General features: G+C 42.1%; 2 protein-coding genes and 1 pseudogene across 2 annotated transcripts; 1 reads left to right on the forward strand and 2 right to left on the reverse strand.

Annotated features, from left to right (window-relative positions):
* Nucleotides 1–5624: 5624 nt before the first annotated feature.
* On the reverse strand, nt 5625–8446 carry PIGY (phosphatidylinositol glycan anchor biosynthesis, class Y). Its single transcript, XM_011932426.1, has 2 exons — nt 8143–8446; nt 5625–6651 (listed from the first exon to the last, which is right to left on the reverse strand). The coding sequence occupies exon 2, from the start codon at nt 6413–6415 to the stop codon at nt 6200–6202; it is 216 nt and encodes a 71-aa protein (XP_011787816.1). The 5' UTR covers nt 6416–6651; nt 8143–8446; the 3' UTR covers nt 5625–6199.
* Nucleotides 5629–8448, reverse strand: PYURF (PIGY upstream reading frame). Its single transcript, XM_011932415.1, has 2 exons — nt 8143–8448; nt 5629–6651 (listed from the first exon to the last, which is right to left on the reverse strand). The coding sequence occupies exons 1-2, from the start codon at nt 8343–8345 to the stop codon at nt 6510–6512; spliced, it is 345 nt and encodes a 114-aa protein (XP_011787805.1). The 5' UTR covers nt 8346–8448; the 3' UTR covers nt 5629–6509.
* A 3467-nt stretch (nt 8449–11915) lies between these two features.
* LOC105504845 lies at nt 11916–12907 on the forward strand (annotated as a pseudogene).
* The last annotated feature ends 2403 nt before the right edge of the window (nt 12908–15310 follow it).

Genomic DNA, 15310 nt, shown 5'->3' on the forward strand with positions numbered 1-15310 from the left:
GGTACAGTAAAAATATGATATAAAAGATTTTTTTAAAATGGTACTTAGCATGAATGGAGCTTGCAGGACTGGAAGTTGCTCTGAGTGAGTCAGTGAGTGAGTGGTGAGTGAATGTGAAGGCGTAGGACATTATACCACTGTAGACTTTATAAACACTGTACACTTAGGCTACACTACATTTATTTAAAACATAAAGCAATTGCTTTACAACCTTATGGCAGCTATGATGCTACTAGGTGACAGGAATTTTTAGCTCCTCATATAATCGTATGGGTTGTATATGTGGTCTGTTGTTAATGGAAACATCATTAAGCAGCCCATGATTCTATTTCAGTTTCCTGAATGGGCCAGTCTCTTCTCTGTGTTTTCACACATGCTTTTTCTTTTGCCTGGAACCCTCTTCCCATTGCACCACTATCTCTCCCTCTTCCTCACCTCCTCTCTTCAATTCTGCCTCCTCCTCTGTCCTGGTTATTCCTATTCATTTTTCAGGATTCACTTAGGCTCTCATGGCATTCTGCTGGATGCTACCTAGCTCTGCATTTCACCAGTGCAGTTCTCTTTCTGCTTCCTTCTGAGGGCTCAGTGGCCATTGGTCCCATGAGTTAACCAAAAGTGCCATCTAGTGGCAAATGCAGAAGACAACAATCGCCTCCAAATGGAGCATTTCACTAAGAGGGACAAAACTTGGAATAGTGGACAGGCTTTCTCCACCACTACACACAGTAGGGAGAATCTACTGTGGCTCGTGGCTCTCCTAGATAGTCTCACATTTTCTACCTAACTTAAAACTCTCCCTTGGTCTGGAAGTAGGTATCGTAATTTTCATCTTACAGATGCAGTCTCAAGTTCAGAGGGGCCTCCTTAAAATTCCCTTCTTTGGGCCAGGCGCAGTGCCTCATGCCTGTAATCCCAGCACTTTGGGAGGCCGAGGTGGGCGGATCACAAGGTCAGGAGATCGAGACCATCCTGCCTAACACGGTGAAATCCCGTCTCTACAAAAAATACCCACGTGGTGGCGGGGGCCTGTAGTCCCAGCTACTTGGGAGGCTGAGGCAGGAGAATGGCGTGAACCTGGGAGCGAGCCTATGTCTCAAAAACAAAACAAAACAAAACCAATCCCCTCCTTTGCAGGATTGGCAGTAAATAAAGAAGGAGAGTAGGTCATACAATAGGCCAGGTTTTGCTCCCTCAGGATGGGAATTTCTCATTTAGAGCTGGTGGGAAGGATCTCATTAATAGGTGGTTAAAGATGATTTGTCAGGGATGCAGTTGAGGACACTTACAAAGAGAATCTCGTTAAGAGTCTCTAAGGAAGGAATAGGTCCCCTGGCATTATGAAGTCAGCGAATTATTGAGGAGGAGGAGTGGGGAAGAGTTTCACTAATGTAGGAATAAGACAGTGTTCCTCATGGTGAGTTTACAGTGCAACAGATGGAAGTGGTGGGGTCAAAGCCCTGGCGTGCAGCATGAGCTACGTAATGGTCAGCTTGCGTCCCTATGAACAGATATGAAGCCAGGATGATTTGCTAGTGAGAAGCTTGGGAAGGAACAGTAGAAACCTGTTGAATTCCCAATACAGGGTGTCATATTTCATAGGGTCACTAGAAGTAGCACAATGGGTGGACAAAATTTAGAAGGCGTAAGACCTGCATTCACTTTTGGCCATGCCTCTAACCAGCATCTGACCTCCAGCACGTGACCTGGAACCACTGAGCCTTAGGCTGGACACTGAGATACTGCTTTTTAAATTTTCCTCTAATAACTTTATTGAGATATAATTCACATAGCATGTAACTCAGCCATATATAGTGTATAACTCAATGGTTTTTAGTATCTTCACAGAATTGTGCAAGCATCACCATAGTCAATTTTTCTGTTTGGGTTTTTTTTTTTTTTTTTTTTTTTTGAGACAAGGTCTTGCTGGGTTGCCCAGGCTGGAGTGCAGTGGCATAATCATGGCTCACCGCATCCTTGACCTCCTGGGCTGGATCCTCCCACCTCAGCCTCCTGAGTAGCTGGGACCACAGGCACACACCACCATGCCCAGCTAATTTTTTTATTTGTTTTTAATTTTTGTAGAGATAGGGTCTCCCTATGTTGCCCAGGCTGGTCTCGAACTCCTGGGCTCAAGTGAGCCTCCCACCTTGGCCTCCCAAAGTGCCACCATAGTCCATTTTAGAATATTTTTATCACCCCAAAGATAAACCTTGTATCCTTCAGCCAAAACTGCACAATCTCCCCCCTTCTTCTCCAGCTCTATGCAGCTACTAATCTACTGTCTGTCTCTAGAGATTGACTATTATGGACATTTCAAATAAATGAAATTAGACTATGTGACCTATCGTAACTGGCTTCTACGACTTAGCATAATGTTTGCAAGGTTCATCCATAGTCTAGCATGTATCACTACTTTATTACTTTATATTGCCAAATATTATTTCATTATATTCATATTACATTTTATCTATCCATCAGTTTATGGACGTTTGGGTTGTTTCTGGTTTTTGGCTATTCTAAATGATGCTGCTATGAACATTTGCATACAAACTATCGTGAGTACTTAAGTTCTCACTTCTCTTGAGTATATACCTGGGAGTGAAATTGCTGGGTCATGTGGCAACTCTACATTTGACCTTTTGTGGTGTTGCTGTTTTCCAAAGAAGCTGCAATGTTTTAAATTCTGACCAGCAGTGTATGAAGGCTTACAAGGTCTTTTAAAACTGCTGATCTGTTCATAAGAATGTCAATAAGAGGCTGGGCATGGTGGCTCACTCCTGTAATCCCAGCACTTTGGGAGGCAGAGGAGGGTGGATCATTTGAGGTCGGGAGTTTAGGACCAGCCTGGCCAACTCGGTGAAACCTCGTCTCTACTAAAAATACAAAAATTAGCCAGGTGTGGTGGTTGCACCCCTGTAATCCCAGCTACTGGGGAGGCTGAGGCAGGAGAATCACTTGAACCCAGGAGGCAGAGGTTGCAGTGAGCAGAGATCATGCTACTGCACTCCAGCCTGGGTGAGAGTGAGATTCCATCTCAAACAACAACAACAACAAAGTGTCGGTAAGATATAGAAGCATTATTTGACCTAGCCACATATCAAGCGCGCAATTCCTTTTTCCCTCTTGCTGTGCTATTGTTATGTAATCACATCTGTATGTTACAAACTCAACACTTAGTTATAATTATTTTATATAATCTGATGTCTCTTAAACTGAGAAAAGGAGAGCAAGTATATATTTATAGCATTCATTACATTAATATTATTTACCTCTTATGGTTCTCTTCATGTATTTCTATGAATTCAAGTTACTATCTGGTATCATTTTCGTACTGCAAATACACCTTTGCTTACCTCCATTTCCTTTGTGATGTTTAATACTAAATATGTTATCTGTGTTACAGGCTCCCAAATACAATGCATCTTGCGTATACATGGTTTTTTTCTGTAATTGCCCTATAAATAAGAATGACAAAATACGCATTTATACTGTCTTTTATAATTACATAATTACCTTTACTATGCTGACGGCCGGTGCCTCCTTGGAGGTACCATAACCCTCAACTAGGAGCTGGGGGAAGAGCGAGCCCTGTGTTCGAGACTGCACCCTCCTGGAGTGGCCATTGCCGAGCTGAAAGGGAGCAAAAAAGAAATGGTTGCTGGGTCAGATGACAAAAACTTGCTGTTCTTATTAAGTTTCTGTAGGTTTCCTTGAATGTTTCCTCATTTAATGAGCTGTATGCCCTTAGGACAATTTCCAGACTGTTTAAATGGTTGTCTTGTTTATAATTTTCACTAGTTAGCCTTGTTTCACTGGCGAATGGGTTCACAAAGTTCCTCACATGGTCTCTAGAAGTATCACTTAGTTCTTTACAAAGTACCCTCAGATATAAAATTTTATTTGATCCTCACCATTTTATGAAACAAGGGTAAGGACTTTTTGGCCCTAAAAATGAGGCCCAGAATGCTAAGTAACTTGGCTGAAGTTATAAGGCTTCTCAGAGCCATGTGTTCATTCAGGAGGCACTTACTGCCTGCTCTGTGCTAAACATTAGATTTAAAATGTTCAGCATTTACTGTATAGACAGGAGACAAAAACCACACAATTGCAGCACAAGGTTAAGTGCTAGAATAAAGTGTATGGTGCCTTAAGCAGTAAGAAGGGCACTGGCTGGGTGTAGCGGCTCACTCCTGTAATTGCAGCACTTTGGGGGACCGAGGCGGGTGGATCGCTTGAGCCCAGGAGTTGAGACCAGCCTGGACAACATGGTGAAACCCCATGTCTACAAAAAAATACAAAAAAAATTAGCCGGGCATGGTGGCAGATGACTGTAGCCCCAGCTACTTGGGAGGCTGAGGTGGGAGAATCACTTGACTCAGGAGGTGGAGCCTGCAGTGAGCCATGATCATACCATGCCACTGCACTCCAGCCTGGGCAACACAGTGAGATCCTGTCTCAAAAAAAAAAAAAAAAAAAAGTCGGCAGGTGGTCACCTAGTCCAGTCTTGAATAAAAATTAGAAACTAAGCATTTTGATTCTTGTTGTTCTTGTAAATAGAAAGGACCAAATAGTACAAAATAAAGTGGCACATGGCGTGGTAGTTAAGACTGAAGCCAGATGGCTAGATGGTTTACATTTCAATCCAATTATTAGCTATGTTACCTTGGGCAAGTCACTTAATCTCTCTGTGCTTGTTTCCTTATCTGTAAAATGGTGCTAATATTACCTACTCCGTAGGGTTATAAGATTGAAGACACAGCACTATGTTTATAATTGTACCTGGTGTATGTTTATACTATAACAACTGATAGCTAAATAAATTATGTTAGTGAGAGGATGGTGTTAAATACTAAACTCCCCAAGGGCATGCGTGTCAGTGTTTCCTAAAATGGTCAAACACTCAACTTCCCCAAAAGCTGAAATTGAAATTGACTTCTTGAGATAGAGTACATACTTGTTTTTCAGAATTGTTTCCTTTTCCCTGACTTGGTTAAGTGTGAGAGCTAGGGTTAACTGAAAAGAACAACTCTTCAGGAAATACCTGGGAACCTGCAGTCCTCCAGGTTATCTGTATGTTGCCATAGGGTAATTTTAACATGCCATTTATACTACAGTATATCCTGAATTAATTCAAAAGAAAACACATCTAACATGTTTTAATTTTTTGATGCAGAAGAATCACTGTTTAAGGTTTCCGTTAACATAAGATTCCAATAAAAATAAAGTTTGTATTCGGTTCTTAGGTTTCTCTGGGTTAACTACTGAAACACACTAACTACTGAAACACACTATCAGAAGTATTGTACTATGCTCGATTAGTCTTACTGAAAGTTCTGGAATATCAGAGGCTATTAATGTGTCGATGCTCATGCCCTTAGTGGTGTTATTCAGTGTCCTGGAAAAATAAACTGAAATGTGGCTCAAAATATGGCTCTAAGCTCAACAGGGCACAATCCACTACTTGCAAGTCTTCCCACCCCCTGCTTTCCTAGGAAATGGTTCTATTTTAGGTATTAAGTACCCCTCTAAACACAGCTACATTTAGTGCAGTTTTACAACTTCCCTTAGTATCAGTAACACTTCTGTGACCAAACAAATAAACAAAACAAATGATTACAAACTGGTTTATTTTTTATGGGAAAGTGTCAACATCTTTATTGCTAATATAAGCATATAATGTCAAAGAAATGAAGGTAATTTTATAAACTCAATTTTTGTAAGTACATGAAATTTCTATTTGATTATATGGTTTTGTATCACATTCGTTCAAATGCATTTCTCTCCCTTACAGGGACTATTCCAACATCACTCCTCTGGAATTATTTCAGTCATGCCTAACATGTGACTTTACCAAAGACCTTGAAGCTAAACAAACAAGCAAAACAAAATTTCAATGACTCTTAGATGAATGGAGTAAGAAATAGTCATCACATGTCAATTACGGATGTTTATCTCCAACAAGACACTGTCAAAATGTTTCTTCTGATACAGCAGTTATAAGTCAGAGCCTTCAAAAAACAAGGGCAGAACAAGAGCACAATAAAAGAAGCATCTGCAACTTAAGCCTCCCACAGTCCTAAGCCTGATATGCGCAAAGCAAAGCCTCTTTCCCACAAACTCAATTCCATCTATTTGAGCTTTCAGAGATAGATGCCCAAGAACCACCATTAATACATACAGCATATTGACTCTAGTTGCATCAATTATGCCTGAAGAGTTTAATACCCATCCAAGTCCAAAGGTGGAAGAATACATACACTGGTATGGTAATAGGCAAGAGCAGGCTGTAAAAGCAAAGGCTGGCTGTGCTAGTGCAGCCCTGTGGGAAGTTTTCTTCCACAGAGGCTGAGTAGAACAGTCCTGTTAAAGAAACCAGTGGAATAAGAACAGTCAATGTAGGAAGAGACAGAAACATTCTTCTCTTCCACTTATTACCTGCCACTGTGTTTTAAAAGGTATATGGTACTAAGAAAAGTTGGCTGTTGGCGTTTTATTTTTTTAATTATGAACTAGCGCTGCTCCACTTCTTCCTGCTTCTTACTTTGATGCGTCATCCTAGCTGCCTGTGGTATCATATTAGGAATCCCATCAATGATTGGATAAGCTATTCCCAACTCTTCATTAATCAATTCATTTGTTGATGCTTCATATCTGGGGTGGAAAAAAAAAAAAAGAACAAAATGAGTTGTGGAAAAATAAAATAAATTGAAGAGCCTGATTTTCAACAAATACCACCATTTATCCAATTCTTGGTATGGAGTTAATCCCAGAATAGTCTTCTTTAATTAAAAGCAACGATAGCCAATTCAACCTTTTATCTTAGAAAAATTCTCTTAGAATCTATAATTATTCCCATTTTAGTCAGTTTCTCTCATATTCTCTTTTTCACCTTATTCACAAGTTATTCCTTAATTTTTTTTTCATACTGGTCAGAAAAGATCCCCCTCTCTTATCCAAATATTCCTTCATTACTTTGGTCAACCCCCAAATCATACCTGTTAATTTACTACTGGAATAAACACAAGAGAAAAATCAACTTCTTCGTTTTAGAATAAATGCTAAGTAGAGAAACTTAACTAATCCATTAGAAGGAAATCACTGGAAAAGGTGAGAGGGCAGAAATGAGGAAACTTTGGAAAGCAGTGAGCTAGTTATAAACTAGCAATGAGCTAGTTATAAACGCAAATCAAATAATTTCAAGGTTTGAGAAAATTGAGTATGTTTATTATGGGAAAAAAGAAATATGAAAAATTGCTAGCTATCGACCACTCAAAGATAACCACTGACAACGTTTTGGTGTTTCGTTTATGCGATTTGTAATACTAGCGTTAGTGTTGTCAATATTCCATTTTGGGGAGCTTGGAAACTGTACAGCTGTCTTCCCAAAAACTAGGTTAAAGAGGCTTCTACGAAACCTGCTACGCCACAACTAAGAGCCACCAGGCAGCATACACAGCTGAATTGCTTAAGATTGTCAGGCACCAGTTGTACAAGAAGACACTTTCACAAGAATCTGGAGGGTACAATACTTTTCATTATCTTGGCTTAAAAACCGGAAGGCTTTGGACTTGTCCTGAATCGCAGTAGTTCATGAACCTGGTAGTACGTTAGAAATCATTTAGGGACCATTTAAGAACATAAATAAGCTGGGCGTGGGGGCGGCGCCTGTCTCCCGACTCCTGAGGAGGCTGAGGTGGGAGTTCTAGGCCAGTCTGGGCAACGTAGGGGGGCACCCTGTCTCTTAAAAGGAAAAAAAGAAAATACAAATGTTCAGGTCCCATCCCCCGAGCATTCCAAGTCTGCCCGTCTTGGGGGCTGCAGGGGAATCGGCATTTTTAAAACGGTCCCCGGGTGATTGCAAAGAGCAGCCGGTCGCGACCCCTAAACCGCTTCGAGCCATTCCGGCAGGCTGGCTATGTGCTCTGGGAGATGTGGGACGCGGCTCCCCTGGCCTCCGGCCTCCCCCGTTCTGCCCGCCGCAGCGGGAGGTGCGTGCGCCCGGCGGGGACAGAGTCCAGAATATGGCAGCGGAGAGTACTTGACCGACCTACAAGGCCCCAGTGGCTGCGACAGGCCGCGGTCCACCGCTCCCTTTCCGCCCACCGGGAAGCTGCAAAGGAAAGGCCAAGGCCAGCGAGTCACCTGAGCGGCTTCTTGGAGAGCGGGCACACCAGGAACTCCAGCAGCGCCGGATCGAAGGCGCGAGGCGGCTCCTCCGTCTTGTTGCTCTGGTCGGCCAAAGGCCGCGTCCCCGACGCGTGCAGACACCTACAGGCGACCGCGTACGGCGCTGCGCTAGTTCTCCGCAGCGCTGAGGCGAGCCTGCCGCGTGCTCCGCTCAGCATGGTCTAGCAGCCGGAGACCAGGCCTCACTGCGCCTCCGCCAGCCGGTGCCGAGCTCCTGGCTTAGCGTTCGTCCAAGCCAGCTGGCCAGGCCCCGCCCCCTGGTGCTCTGGGAAACGCTGCCGGGGAGTAGGCGGGGCGGGCGCTTTGGTTCCGAGGGTGCTCTTGCTCCGACTGCTTTTCCCACGGACGTCATCTGCAGGCCGTAGGACAGCCCTAGGGCAGAGGCCTCTGGAGGGTGCCCCGCCGCCTTACCAGACTACAGACTAAACCAGTGTTTAAGTCGAGGTGTCTGGGTTTTCACCGGGGCCTGTGGCAGAGATGCTAGGAAGCCAGTGGCCAGATCTCAGAGTTGTAGGGAGTTAGGCTTGGACCTACGTGGTTACCTCCAAGTGAAGTTTCAAACACACTGCCATGTATTGTATTGAATGTATTGCCATGGATGTATTGAAAGCGTTCATTTCTTTCATGTACGTCTTTACTATACCATTAGTTTCTGTAACCTTGTTTGGCTTTTTTCTGTCTCATTAAAAAAAGTGAGAACCTGGAAGGAATGGCCTAGGCCTCTGACCCTCCAAAATATATAAATTCTTCCTGCCTGAGACCCAGTCATTGTGAAGTATTTGCGTAATCAAGCACAGCTAATTTACTTCTATCAATGAACTTAGAGGCCGCAAAGGGCCTAAATAACTGTGTAACAGGCAGATGTCTGTTAGTCAAATGGGTGATCCATTCAGTGAATATGTACCCCAGGTTTGCTTCCGACTCTCCGAGGAAGTGACGCATGTTAGATCTCTTTCTTACAGTGTAGTAGAAGGGAACTTGGGCTCTGGGGCCTGACAGCTTGGTTTCCTGTCCACAGTTTAGTAGCCGGATTACTTCGGCAAATGACTTAACTGCTCATTTTCCTTATCTGTATAAGATTAATAATTGTACCTACCTTGTTCTCTCAAGGTAGGGGATAAATGTGATTGTGCATTCGAAGAACATTTAGAAAAGTGCCTGGCACAAATTAGTGCTCCATTAATGTTGTCTATTTTTATTTTTATTTCATCTAGTTTTTCCATGTCCAAAGACTCAAAGTTTCTTGTTAGTCATCCATTTTTTCCCTCCGTTCTGCTGAATATCAACCCGAACTTTTTTTTGCATCTCTGGGCATTATCATTTCACACTTTGAGTTCCTGGGGCTGGAAGGAAAGAATACAAAAATATGTTTATATTTTCAAATTTCTCTCCCACTCCAATGTAAAAATAAATTGAGAAATGTTTATGCATTCATCCTAATTTTTTATCTATTTGTTTTTTGGGCCATCCTGTTTTTTTTTTTAAAAAAAAAAGGTTCATTTTTTGATGTTCTTTGTTCACTAATGCTCAGGAGATTTTCTAAGGTTAATGTAGCTTATAGGATACCAAAAAGGAAACACTTCTACTGGACAGATATTTAAGAGATAATGAAAGTCTCTGGTTGCCACACCTTCCTTCCCCCACAAAGAAATCTTTCATATAACGGAAAGTTCTAATAACGGAAAGTTTCATAGTCGTAACTTTCCGTTATTAGAGTCACTAAGGGACTAGAGAATAGGGCAGTTATCAGGACTCACCCCCTAGTCACTAACGGCCTAGAGAATAGGGCAGTTATCAGGACTTACCCTCAAGGGAAACTATTGTAAAGTTCCTATGTCACCTTCACACTATTTCTGACTAGGGCAGTAGCAGGAATTAATTTTTCAGTTGAAGTCAGTTGATACTTTGGGCTCAAGGGAAGGAGTGAACTGTAGGAAAGATAAGTTTCTGCTTAAGGAGAAACAGCGCTTGATTTCTGCCAGCGCTGAGTGGGCCCAACCCTTGGCCCTTTTTGGGTAGGGGAAGGCACCCACGCTTAAGCCTCAGCTAGCTTGGCTGACATGCCTCAACTAGCTTGGTTGACAGATCTCTATCAACTGGGTTTTCTAACCAGTTATAAATAAATTAGTTTCAGTTTGCCTCCACATACAGCGTTTGAGGCAATTCCGTTTACATTATTTAGGGGAAGAATAGAGAGTAACAGCAAAGTATTGAAAACATCCTCAAATTTATAACACCAGAAATCAACAACCAATATTTCCAATATTTAAGGAACATCTGAATGTATGACTGTCACTATGTGCGTATTAAGTTGCAACATATCAAAGCAAAATGTCCCTAAATAGCCCTTAGTAATACGATTCATTTCTGCCCATAGTATACTAAGCTAAATGTAGATGATAGTATAGGATCATGGGACTGGAACTGGGCTTTTAAAAGTTAGTCCCTTGTCACTGTTCACATGACTATGACCTTTCCTGTCACATAGGCCTGTGCACAATAACCTGATGGTTTCTGAGCTCAGATACAGTATACCTGTGTGACCTTGAAGAAGCTACTTAAGTTCTCCCCCTCAACCTTCTCACTTGTGAAATACAATAATAATAGTATGTAACTTATGGTGTTTGAACAGACTAAATAAAACAATTCAAGTAAAACAGTACAGGGGCTAACCATCTAAACAATGTTGTTAGCAATAAAATTATTTATTATGGCGAAACTAGTAAACATTCTGATGAAAAGGGAAAGCACAAGGTACTTCTGGAACACTCTTTTTAACTGAAATGGAATTTTTCTAGTTTCCAATATGGGTACTATTGAAATACAATTCTTGGATTATCACACACATGAAGTTAGAAATCTTTAGGCAGAAGAGGGGCTGGACTATGTATTTTAACAAAACCCATCAATTCCAAATTTGGGGGGATTGAAATTTATGAACCTGTAATCCAAAGAAATGAGTCAAAGTAAATTTTCCACTAGATGGCATCATTTACTATTTGAACCAACATTTATCTCTGCTTGATTTTTTTCTCTCTGTGATTACAAAGATTTACTTTCGTTTTGCCAATTGTTTCTTAATTTGATGACATTATTTTTTACTTTTGTTTTATTTTCTTCAGACAGATTCTCTCTGTGTCACCCAGGATGGAGTACAGTGGTGCAGCCGTGGCTCACTTCAACATTGACCTCCCAGGCTCAAGCAATCTTGGCACTTCAGCCTCTGGGTAGCTGGGACTACAGGTGCATGCCACCATGCCCAGCTAATTTTTGTATTTTTTATAGAGCTGGTGTTTCATGTTGCCCAGGCTGGTCTGGAACTCCTGAGCTCAAGCAGTTCACCCACATTGGCCTCCCAAAGTGCTAGGATTACAGGCATGAGCTACTGTGCCCAGCCCAACACTTATTTTAAAAACAAAAATCATAAAAGTCTTACTAATAAATTTTAATTATAATGAGTTCATTAAAATCAAGTTTACAATAGATAAATGGACAAAATATTTGAAAAGAAAAATTCACAAAAAAGAAAATACAGTTGATCAATAAACACATTTAAAAAATTATCCTCAATAGTAAAGTTGTAATGCTAGTTTCGAACATCAAATAAGTTTTGAAATAACCCTAGACATGAATGTTACCAGCCTTGTCTTGGCCATCTGAAGGATAATCACAAATTCTCTCTGAAGGGCTGAGGACTAGTGCCTGAAAAAGGGCCAGAATGTCCCAGCATGGGCACGAGTAGCTTGAAATTGTGGAAGTATGTCCTGTTTTTCTTTTTCTTTCTCTCTTTCTCTCTCTCTCTTTCTCTCGTTCTTTCTTTCTTTTTTTGAGACAGGATCTTGCTCTATCTCCCAGGCTGGAGTGCAGTGGCTCCATCATAGCTCACTGCAGCTTGAACTTCTGGGCTCAAGCAATCTCCCACCTCAGCCTCCCAAGTAGCTGGGACCATAGGCATGCACAGGCACCACCACACCCAGCTAATTAAAAAAAAATTTTTTTGTAGAGTCAGGGTCTCACTATGTTGCCCAGGCTGGTCTCAAGCAATCCTGCCACATCAGCCTCCCAAAGTCCTGGGATTACAAGTGTGAGCCACTGCGCACAGCCCAGCTTGCTCTTTCGGTTCTGTGGCTGCTGTACTTTTAGGGGATGTACCCGCTGACCCACAACAGCTTGGGAGTGCTCTTCCATAAGCTCCCCTCCCTCACGCTGGGCAATGAGCTTGTCATCTCATCGTAGGCTCCATTATCACAGTGGTTGCCTTCCTGGGCTGCGTAGACTCTGTCAAGAAAAACAGGTGTCTGCTTAAGTCCTTGTTCATTCTGCTGCTAATTATCCTCCTTGCTAAGGTGACTTTGGCCATCCTGCACTTTGTTTATGAACAGAAGCTGAATGTACAGGTAGCTGAGGGCCTGATGGATAGCATCTGCCATTACCACTGGGACAAGAGCACCAAGGCGATGTGGGACTCCATCCAGTCATTTCTGCACTGTTGTGGCCTAAATAGCAAGGGTGATTGGTCCAGTGGGCAACAAGCATCTTGCCCTTCAGATCCACAAGTGAAAGGTTGCTATGCAAAAGCGAGACTGTAGTTTCACGACAATTTCCTGTATATCAGAATCATCACCATCTGTGTGTACATGCAATCCAGGTGGTGAGGACGTCCTTTGCACTGACCCCGAACAGCCAGATTGATAAAACCAGTCAGGCCCTGGGGGTGTGACCTGCAACTGCCCTGTGCTGGGGAGACTCGTTTCATCTTTGGAAATCCAAAACCATTTATAGCATGAAGTTCTAAATGGTCACCTGCTGGACTGCCTGTCCTCCCATCCCTTCGCTTTTTGGGTGCCTGTCTTATACAGCCAGAAAATAAGGTGTTGGCTAGGGACTTTCCATCTCAGGCAGCAAAACCACCTTTCACCTACTGATGGCAGCAGCCACGTCTCTCAAGGTGGTAACAGTAATACGTGGGCATTTTTTTAGACATGAAAGGCCAAGAGAAACTGTGGAACTAATGGCTCAAGATCAAAGAGTGGGCCCAGGATATGAAGTTTTTAACCTTCCCATTGTCAGATTAGTCTCTGGCCTCTATGTTATGCCGAGTCTGCTCTGCAAAGTCAAGCAAGAAACAAGCTTAAGGGGGTTCTAGGTCCAGGCTCATGGGACCATTGTCACAACCCTGTTTCTCTTTGACGAAGGGTGGTGGCTATAGGAATTACAGAGTGCTCTTTCTCCAAAGGGAGAGGTTTCATTTCCATTTCTTTATTAAGGGCCTCATCAATTTATTCTGTCTTTCCATGAAAAATTATGCAGTGATTTATATCCTGACTTCAACTAGTTACTTAGCTGATAATCACGTGCACAAGACTTCTTCTGGTGTTATTTCTCTATCAGCTAATATTTTGTTAATATACTATTTTGCTCTTCGATAAATAAAAGTGATCTTAGTTTTTTTAAAAAATCAAAGAAGTTTCCATTTCTCATCTATCAAAATAGTAAATATTTTAAAAATGTAATTCTTAATGTTTATGAATAAATGAATAAAGTATCAACTTATTCATTTATTGAATGCCCACTATGTGGCAGGCATGCACCATTATTCAGATTTAAAAATAAAAACTCATAATAACACAATTATAATAAGTGAAAAACAAGCAGGACACAAAAATGTATGCACAAAGATTATACTTTTAAACCAAGAACTTCGGCATAGGGGCAAAAAACAAATAACCACCAAAATGTTGGCTGAGTGCTGTGGCTTACACCTGTAATCCTGCACGAGGCAGGAGGATTGCTTGAGGCCAGGAGTTCAAGACCAGACTGAGCAACTTAGCAAGACTCCATTTCTACAAAACATAAAAAAGTTATCTGGCTGTGGCAGTGCCTGCAGTACTAGTTACTCAGGAGGCTGAGGAAGGAGGATCACTTGGGCCCAGGAGTTCGAGGTTACAGTAAGGTGTGATGGCACCACTGCACTCTAGCCTGGGCGACATAGCAAGACCTTGTCTCTAAAAAATAAAAAATAGGCCAGGCACAGTAGCTCACACCCATAATCCCAGCACTTTTGGAGGCCGAGGCAAGTGGATCATGAGGTCAGGAGTTCAAGACCAGCCTGGCCAAGATGGTGAAACCCTGTCTCTGCTAAAAATATAAAAATTAGCTAGGCATGGTGGCAGGCACCAGTAATCCCAGTTACTCGGGAGGCTGAGGTAGGAGAATCACTTGAAACCGGGTAGCAGAGGTTTCAGTGAGCTGAGATCACACCACTGCACTCCAGCCTGGGCAACAGAGAAAGACCGAGAGACTATGTCTGGAGAAAAAAAAAAAAAAAAGGTTGGTTCTTTTTAGCTGGTTGAAATATTGCTGAATTGTTCTTTAAATGTTTCTCTATTTAAAATTTTTTATTTAATAAAGTAGTTTTAAAATATAAATGTTACCAGTTCATAATTGGTAAAAGAATACTTTATTTCAAAACTATTGATTCGGTTCAGTAAATATTGATCACTTCCTGTGTTCTCGGATCATATTAGGAGGTGAAAAGGAGGGGTGTAAAAGCATATAAGATGCTATTCCGGCTGAGTGCGGTGGCTCACGCCTGTAATCCAGCACTTTGGGAGGCTGAGGCAGGCGGATCACCTGAGGAGTTCAAGACCATCTCGGCCTGGCCAACATAGTGAAATCCCGTCTCTACTAAAAGTACAAAACATTAGCCTGGGTGTGGTGGCAGTGCCTGTAATCCCAGCTACTCAGGAGGCTGAGGCAAGAGAATTGCTTGAACCAGGGAGGTAGAGGTTGCAGTGAGCCAAGACGGTGCCACTGCACTCCAGCCTCGGTGACAGAGTAAGACTCCGCCTCCAAAAAAAAAAAAAAAAAAAATGCTGTCCCTATTTTCAAGGTGTTTATAATCTTAAGTGAAGTAAACAGCACAGAATAAAGGTAAATAAAAAATTCAGGTGTACATATAATGCGTTCTTCTGTGTATTCATTCAACATTTGTTGAACTCATACTTTATATGAGGCTCACAAAAAGGCTATGCCAAAGGCCTAAGGAGGGCTTAGGGGAGTGTCAGCATGACCTATACTGATATATACTGATAGAGCCGTAACAAATTGTTTACTGAGACCT

The sequence above is a fragment of the Colobus angolensis genome, unplaced genomic scaffold (genome assembly GCF_000951035.1).
Source record: "Colobus angolensis palliatus isolate OR3802 unplaced genomic scaffold, Cang.pa_1.0 Scaffold123, whole genome shotgun sequence".
NCBI lineage: Eukaryota > Metazoa > Chordata > Mammalia > Primates > Cercopithecidae > Colobus > Colobus angolensis.

Excerpts from the sequence above, each read along its gene's own strand:
- PIGY (XM_011932426.1), bottom strand. The coding sequence starts at position 6,415 with ATGTTTCTGTCTCTTCCTACATTGACTGTTCTTATTCCACTGGTTTCT.
- PYURF (XM_011932415.1), bottom strand. The coding sequence starts at position 8,345 with ATGCTGAGCGGAGCACGCGGCAGGCTCGCCTCAGCGCTGCGGAGAACT. Across the intron at positions 6,652-8,142 it reads CTCTCCAAGAAGCCGCTCAG|ATATGAAGCATCAACAAATG; the intron begins GTGACTCGCTGG and ends TTTCCACCCCAG.